We start from the raw sequence: 8,757 nt of genomic DNA, 5'->3' as shown, positions 1-8,757 counted from the left end.
ATTTTGCATATGAAAGCATTGTAATGTTTACTGATAATCTGCTAAATTTTGTTAACATTCGCTTACTAAAATTTTAATTGTCTATCTAACTAACATACTTATAGGGGAGAACTAATGCTAAAGTGCTACCGTGGACGCAAACAGCAACAATAAAAGTGTTTGACAATTTTTCTATGGGATTCTTTGCACCAATTTTAAAATAACTGTTGGGAAATAGTATTTCAGAATGTGGTCTTTCTATTGGTTTCAAACATCTGGCTCAATCAAGTATGATTGGCTGAGTGGTATGATGTGTAGAGTGAATGTATCATCTATCAAGAGTCCCAAGAAATTTTTCTTTCTTCCAATGTCCCATAAGGGGCTTGAATAAAGAATGTGTAAATAGAGCAATTAACCTAGTTTATTTCTATACATAGAAGCATAGAGTAAAGAAAGAACTATTTAAGCTACAGAGATGAAAAGTTAAACGTTTCACAAATTTTCTTTAAGATTTCTTTCAAATAAAGTAATTGAAACTTAGATAATATGAAACTTTGAACTATAATGTAAATTTTAAAGCTAATTTCATTGGTACACATAGATAATAAAATTGCTTAATTAAATTTTGAATTTAACAAAGTAAAATCTTTCGACGTGCAGTACAGGGGTGCTCGTAATTATAGGGTTAAACACTTAAAAACCAGTTAATTAATTAACTTCACATGGCCTGTTAAAACTATTTGTACAAAATGTATTGCAATTCTGTGATGGACACATAATATATGCAATATGTTTACATACAATCAGAATTGGTAGTTATAGTTGCTACTGAGTTTATTGCATTGATAGTTTGTATTTTGGAGTTAAGAATGGGTACATAGGATGATCTTCAATATTAATTTTAACAATTGTAGATATAGTGAATGGGTGTTCTTTCCACATACTCACCTTTATTGAAATAAATTACCTTTTCTTTTCATAACATATTTGGTCCTTGCTGTTTGTTGCACATTTGAAATGATGTCTAAACATGTTAGACTTCTGAGAAATCTGACTGACACTATTTTACTGATCAGTTGTGCACAAGTATGTCTAACTTATTTGTAACAAGCTAAGTAGATGATACTAAATTGTTTTTCAACCAAATATGCATCTGACAGGAACTTGAGGCCATCAAAGCAAGGGTTCGAGAAATGGAAGAGGAGGCAGAAAAGCTGAAACAGTTACAAAATGAGGTAGAAAAGCAGATGAATCTAAGTCCTTTATGTACGTGCAATTTTTTTTATATTTTTACTTTGGACTACTCTGTAAGCAGTTGCTATTCAAACATTTACTTATTAGAATTTTTTTAAGGTAAAATGCCATATATCCTGTTGTTTTTTACTTACAGTTATTGAATTCAATATTAAGATATTTATACAAGGTGTTTCAGTTGAAGTATGTTAGAAAGTTGCATGTTTAAACCACCCATTTTATTACATCACAGCAGCTTGGTTTTCTTAATTTCATAAAAAAAAATGTTATAAAGAGTCATTTGATGCACAGTTTTTTTACATGGTAATGAATAATTATATTCAAGAATAAAAGCAGTACTGGGTGATTGTGAAATGTTTACTTTGTCACCATGTGCTGTTTAAATGAAGACTATTTCTGCATGTGCTATTCATTGGGTTCGTATTGGTTATGGAATGTCATGGAATTCTGAAACTTCAATTTCCAGGCCTTTAAAGTTATGGAATTTAAAAAAAAGAAAAATAGAGATTCAATGCCTAAGTTATTTGTAATGCACAGGAAATGTTAAACATTTATTTTCAAGCATTTTGATTTCCATTTCATAAACAGTTGTTAATGCAGTGTTCTTTTTCATACAAAAATAAGATGCATTATCATAGCAATATGACTATGTTGCTCCCATGAAATGTGAATGCCAAGGTATAGATGGCCTAAACAGTGCAGTAAACCAGTCAAAAATCGTCTTTGATATACTGATCACTTTTTCATATTTTGTGTTCTCACCTGCATGTTAAGAAACGAGTCTCGACCAAAGTTTTTATATGTAACAATATAGCATGAAGAAACTTTCAGAAATATACGTTCAAAAGTTATGTAATATTGACAGATGTAACTGAAAATTAACATGTTTTTGATGTATATATTTTTTTCCAGTTTGTAAAACTTGTTGAGCATCAATTAGATTTAAATCTTACAGTAGTGTCATTAATTTGTAGAATAGGAATGGATTAAATGAAAGTAGAAGAGTGGTTGGGGGGGGGGGTACTCTGTGATTGTCTTCATGCCCCTCTATCAGAAATTAGTTTTTAGCAGTTCAAAAGGAATGAAATTGGTGTTAACTAAGACATCTTCCTCAAAGCCCTAGAGGTGTAGCCTGGAAAGGGGGGGGGGGGCAAATGGCCACCCCAGCCTGCTGTTTTCTGATATTTTTAATAAACACTTGACTTTCATATAAATCACCTAAATTCTTTCTATAGAAGAAAAGATATATTTTTTGGGGGGATGGGAATTATCCATGTCCACAGTAGTACTGGTTATGTCCTTGGCCCCCTGTTAGAACTTAGTTTAGAGCAATTTGAAAGTGATGAAACTGGTGTGTCCTGAGAAGATTTTTACTTTGGTTTTGAAATATAATCACCGGTTTCTTCTTGGGATACATTGTTTTCAGTCTTTTTCTTGGGAAATAAAAAAACAAGTTTTTTTAAGATAGATTTACTTTCATAAAAAGTCAGAATCTTAACTTCTGAATATATATTTTTCTTGTAAACAGTAAAACATATCCCATTTGTGATGGGATATGTTCATGCTCGTCTGACATTAACTTCAATTTTTTTTTTTGTAATACTTCCATTTAATAATTAAGAACAAACTTAGTAGATTTGAGCATATACATGCGATTCTTGTGAATTGGAAGGTAACATCAAAATGTTTCTCGGGTCCTTGTAAATACCTAATTCCACTGTGAAAAAATCCTTAAATTCCTGTAATTTTTTTCATGGTCACGTGTATGAATCCTGTATTTACCAAAGGTCTCTACTAATCAAAATGCATTTTAAGTACCTAATTTCATGAGAGTGATATTTTTTAAATATTTGAAGGTAAGTACATTTATAAACAATGCTTCAAATGCATGTGCTTAACCCTTTAAATTAGACTTGTTTACATCACATTATCCTTTTTTTTTTAACTGTTACACTACAGTACTAGGTGTAAAGAAGTAATAAAAAAATAGTGAGATCACATATTTTCTAGGTAAAATACATAAAATCTTTGGGTTAGTTATTGGGACCCAAAAACAAAGTCCAAATCCACAAGCAAGTTATGGCACACACACACACAGTTTAAAAAGTCTGGGTTGTAAGGTTAGAAATGTTAAATGTTTGTTTAGAAGTTGTGACCTTAATTTTATTTGTTTAAAAGTTGTGACCTTAATTTTATTTGTTTAAAAGTTGTGACCTTAATTTTATTTGTTTAAAAGTTGTGACCTTAATTTCTATTTGATTTATACTGTTTTGCTAGAAATTGAAATATTTACTTCAGAGCATTGCAAAAACATTATTGACATTCTTAACAATTAGCAAATACTCCAAAAGAGTTAATATAGAGCTGCGGGGGGGTAGTTTACATGTCCAATATCAGTAAATTATAATTACATCACTAGTATGATAGATAATTCTTAAAATTAATTTGGAATTTTGGAACTTTGCCCTTGAGATGGTCTGCACCCATTAGGGTGTCAAAGAGCTAAGAATAATGTGAATAATAATAGATTTAGTAAATTATTCTTTGAAAAGTCCAAACAACATACTATAGCTTTAAAATATACACTACTGTTTGAAGAATACAAGTGACACTTAAAAAATAGTCCATTGTAAGAGTTGTACATTTGATTATTATAGATATCTGCAGATGATGTTACTGCATATGACTGATGAATGATCATTGATTTCACTTGTTAACTGATGCAAGTATAAACTGGGTTATAGAATTAGTAGTATAAAGAAGTACTGTTGAAAGTATAACAAGACACAAACTCGTTATTCCACTTTTTGTTTTAGGTCTGTCTCCGGAAGAGAAGATGGAGGTTGATAATCGATCCATATATGTTGGAAATGTAAGCATTGTTTGATAATTATGAGACAATTGTAATTAAACAACCAACAAGTATCTGTAAATTGACAAAAGCTTAATGCACAATAGTATCATGTTGGCTAAAAATGGCAAAAATTTGATTGAGATTTAAATTTACTGTACAAGTGTTACTGTCTGAGATACTCCAAATACAAGTACCGTGTGTAACAACAACTTACTTAACTAATTTGTAGTATGCCTTGTATTCTTTAATTCTTTTACATCATGAAACTTAAGAAATAAGTTAGTTTCATCTTACTTTTGACTTTGTCAAGGTATTTTGATCTGATGTTGATGTTTTATAGCTTATAATTCCATGGTTTAATCCCTTTCAAAAAATGAAATATGTGCATGCTTAAGTCTAAATTTTATGTCCACAGTTGCATACAATAATAATAATAGTAATAGAAAAAAAATGATGATTTTCCATTTCGAAACTGTTTTTAATTCTTACTTTTAGTGGCATAAACCAAATCCTGAGTTATTAAGATAACTAAGAAGTATAATTTTTGATCTATAGGTAGACTATGGAGCTACAGCAGAAGAGCTGGAAAGTCATTTCCATGGTTGTGGCTCTGTGAACAGAGTTACAATTCTGTGTGATAAGTTCTCTGGTCATCCCAAAGGGTATGATTGTCTTAAGTGTAATTTCTGTAAAGAAGTTGAAACACTTTACATTAAATATTTATTAGCAAAAGAATCACACCAAAGATGATACATTTGTTTTGTATTTTGTTAATGTCATTTACCAGAAAGTGTCATGAAAAGCAATTATCAAAATACTATTTCTTTAGGTGAATGTGATAAATTGTAAGTTATTTTAGTATTATCAAAAACTTGTGATAAGACATTTGCTGAATTGGGCAGAAAAAGTGAAAAAATTATGAAGAAAAATTAAATTATGGGGGTTGTAAGTTAAAAAATAAAACTTGCCAATTTTCATAATGGGGTTATTGTTATTATCGTTTTAATTATTAGTTTTGTTGATGTTATTATTGTTGTAATTATTAGTTGTGTTAATGTCATTATTGTTCTAGTTATTAACTTTGTTAATGTTATTATTGTTGTAATTCACTTGAGTCATCTATACTCTGTAAATAAGCTTCATGGTACAAAAATTCATGGATGTTGAACCCTGGCAGAAATGCACATTGCTATCATGTTTGAGATTCATTTGCCTCTTAACCTCTAGATTAGCATAATGTATTGCTTCCTACTAGAACTGGGTGATTAGTGGTATTTCCTAATTTACCAATCAATGACCCCCACCCTTTAATCTATTACATTTGATTAAGTTTTTCCTCAAATCATGGGACGTACAAGCAAAAAAAATACATTTGCCTTTCCTCCAGTCAGCAGTTCAAAATTAAGGGTGGTGGCAGATAGCCTATATAACAAATGTGGTGAACAAGTTTGGTGGCAATATTTTGATTACTTCAATTAATTGATTAATTTTGTGACAATAAATGTAATTGTAATTTTGACTAATCAATTGTTGGAATAGTTGGAAACACTAATCTCAGTTGAGTATTTTCGTGACAATCTATATATTCAGAATTTTCATTATTTGATCAATTTAGTTTGCCTAGCTTTACTTCCCATGCAGCCAGAATATGAGACATATTTGGTACAGTGGTACCAGGAATAATAGATTTTTACTTGAAGTAAAAGAAGAAGCTTGCACTTGAAGGAAAATATTGTAATGATAACTGGTTTTTAATATCAAAGCTGATAAATATTTTTACAGTACTTTGCATCTAACACTGTTTCATCATATTAAATAAAATCTTGTTAATGGGTTACTTTGAAGTATCTTCCATTTTAACAAAAAAATAATTGTACTTGGCCGATAATACATTTGTAATTGTTTAAGTTAACCGAAATAGGTGAACTTAAAAGGAATATAAAAACATTCATTATTTGGGTAATGCAGATTTCAAATTAATCTTGCTTTATTTAGGCTTTGGCAGAATTGTGTTTTTAAACTATGCTTTTAATATAAGAATTTGATATTACGGCTGTCATGTACTGTCCAAGCCAGACAGAAAATTGCCTGGTACAACTAATTTTGATAAATAACATGTAACAACTAGGCTCAAGATATTCATTAAACAATCTGGCCAGTGTGTGTGAAATAAAACTTAAATGAAAGCTTTCAAAGATGGGACAACCTGTATTTAAACAAATTTCACAAAACCTTGTCGAAACGTTGTACATTTGCTGTCATGTTAAACTTATATTAAAGTTTTTCTTCATTACCCATTTAAGCCGTCTCCAGCCATTATTATTCAATTTGGTTTGTTATACAAATCCACTAAATACAGTTGTAACTTCTCAAATTAGGCAAGGTGAGATGATTGTATTATTAAATATTCTAGTTATTTACCAACAGTTTTATTTTTCTATAATGTTTCATTGTTTAATGTTAATCGCTGGAAAAAATTAAGAAATCAAAGAAAAAACAATTTTATGAGCTTTTCCTTACAATGGCTTTTTCAACAGACCCTTTATGAGCCAGTGGGGGACGTTTTTGTTGAAACAGAACAAAAACTACCCAATCCGGTTTTTCTTAATATGAACTGAAATTTTTTTGGACATTTTTATGGGCTAAAAAGAAGGCATTTCCCATATTCTTTTAGCATTGGGGCTGTGAAAAGTGATTTGAAGTGGTAAGGTGACTGAAATTGGTCAGCGCATCACAAGCTTAATGGCCAAGCACAAGAAGCATGTGAGTCTCCAAATGAGACGCAGAGGCATTCAGAGCCACCTTGGTAGATATTGTGCATCAAGCCCAGTACAATATTATGGCTGTAGCTGCTTTCTTCAGTTTTCCTATCTGCTTATTCTACTTCAAGTGAAATCATTTGTATCTCAATTGAAAGCTAAGCGTAAAAGGTTGGCAATTGCTTAATTAATGATGCTGAGAATGTAGCTTTATAGATATATACTGAATTTACTCCCAGCAGGTAACCTTAGTACTAGCTATTATGAAGACTTTAGGATGCTTTATTTAACTTTAAAATTTATCTATTAACAAACTAAAACTTGTCTCAAAGATACGTCCAAAACCACCCTCTTTTGGAATTTCTGGATTGAACTTCTTTTAATATTCAACAAATTGTAGTGTAAAGACATCCCTTGATTCCTGAGGGGCGTGTTAAATGTTATATGTTTCTTTAAAAATCATACTGTACGTTTTCAGTTATGGTGATCATGTATCAATGCCAATTCAAGGAGAAAAGTTGTTGGCGAAGGTATGGGTATGTTTGGAATCCCCTAAATCCCACACTATTTTTCTGTTATTTGCCTCTGGCCCACTTGCATGAAGTTAATGATGAATATATATACTAACTTACTATTTACTATAGATTTAATAAATTTGCAATATTTTAATTTCAGTGATGAAAAATTATATCTAGATAGTAGTGTGTTATAGCAATTATATTTTCTGTGCAGCAAAAATGTGAGAATTGGAAAAAACCTTAAAAGTGGTATTGGGTTTTCATAGTTTGTTAATTACTAGAATAAAAAGTATTCTCTGGTGTAGTTTGAATTGTTTTCAAAAATTAGTTTTACTGTATTGGTACAGTATGTTAATATGAAATCTTATTATTTATTGCCAGATGTCTGATTGGCAGGTATAGTGTTGAAGGTCAGTGGCAATGTTGCAGTCCTATATCTCTGCAACAAAAGCAAGTGTACTCTTTGTACTTACTGGATCCACATACATCTGGTGTCTCAAATTGATACTTTTCACTTTGACTAATATTGTCTTCAAACTTCAGCTGTACTTTTACACTAGTATTAATATTGTTTGAAAGTTGGCTGTAGGTCACAGTCGTAGTTTTGAAACTGAATTGTACTTTTTTGTAGGTTTGCTTACATTGAATTTGTTGATAAAGACTCAGTTCACACTGCAATGGCATTGGATGAATCACTGTTTAGAGGAAGACAGATTAAGGTTTGTGGACATAATTATTAAAGACAATTTAAAAATACCTGATAAAACAGTTGACCTGCTAAAGAAACAGGAGTACAGTACTGCACTGTTAGTTGGTCACAATCATAAAAAATATTTGTTTAACTGGATACACATGATTTACCTATACAATCTTAAGATAATATATTGTAGTTGTATGAAATATTGTTGAATGTTTAATGGGCACTTCTTTATTGAAAACTTTTTTTCAGTGAATCTTAGAAGAAATTACAAGATATTCTAGAAAATGTTTGTATTTAAAATTCTGGGCTTGTAGTCTATTCACCCTTTTTCTTGCATTTGAAATATGTAACCAAATCACATTTAATGTAATACAAACTTACTAAATATATCTGTTTTCTGCTTAACAAAATTAAGAGAATTTTATTTAGTAGTTCTGTCATTTGTTAGGTTGTGAAATTTCAAACATTTTGTTGAGACAGTATATTGTTTAAAAACATTAAAAATACTTCCTTTTATCTTAGAATTTAATCAGTATTATTAATTAAAAAGTTCCATTTTATGTTCTTCGTCAGTTCAACTTGTATTCCTTTTTTATATTCTTCTTTTACCTTTTGCAGTGGCCATGAGTTAGGGCTACAAATCATAAAAATAAAAACTAAAGATCTATTGATGAAGGCCCGGCATGGCCAGGT

The 8,757-nt window shown here is 30.5% G+C and overlaps 1 protein-coding gene across 1 annotated transcript in view; it reads left to right on the top strand.

Moving 5' to 3' along the window:
- LOC106473962 (polyadenylate-binding protein 2-A-like) overlaps positions 1-8,757 on the top strand; it is a 21,497-nt gene that overhangs the window by 5,124 nt on the left and 7,616 nt on the right. The window contains exons 3-6 of the mRNA XM_013934651.2: positions 1,140-1,245; positions 4,050-4,105; positions 4,643-4,749; positions 7,996-8,083. Coding sequence (XP_013790105.1) covers positions 1,140-1,245; positions 4,050-4,105; positions 4,643-4,749; positions 7,996-8,083 — 357 coding nt within the window. The remainder of the gene's footprint in view (positions 1-1,139; positions 1,246-4,049; positions 4,106-4,642; positions 4,750-7,995; positions 8,084-8,757) is intronic.

This window comes from Limulus polyphemus, unplaced genomic scaffold (assembly GCF_000517525.1).
Source record: "Limulus polyphemus unplaced genomic scaffold, Limulus_polyphemus-2.1.2 Scaffold6680, whole genome shotgun sequence".
In the NCBI taxonomy this organism is placed as follows: Eukaryota; Metazoa; Arthropoda; class Merostomata; order Xiphosura; family Limulidae; genus Limulus; species Limulus polyphemus.
This window is presented reverse-complemented; position numbering and strand designations above follow the sequence as displayed.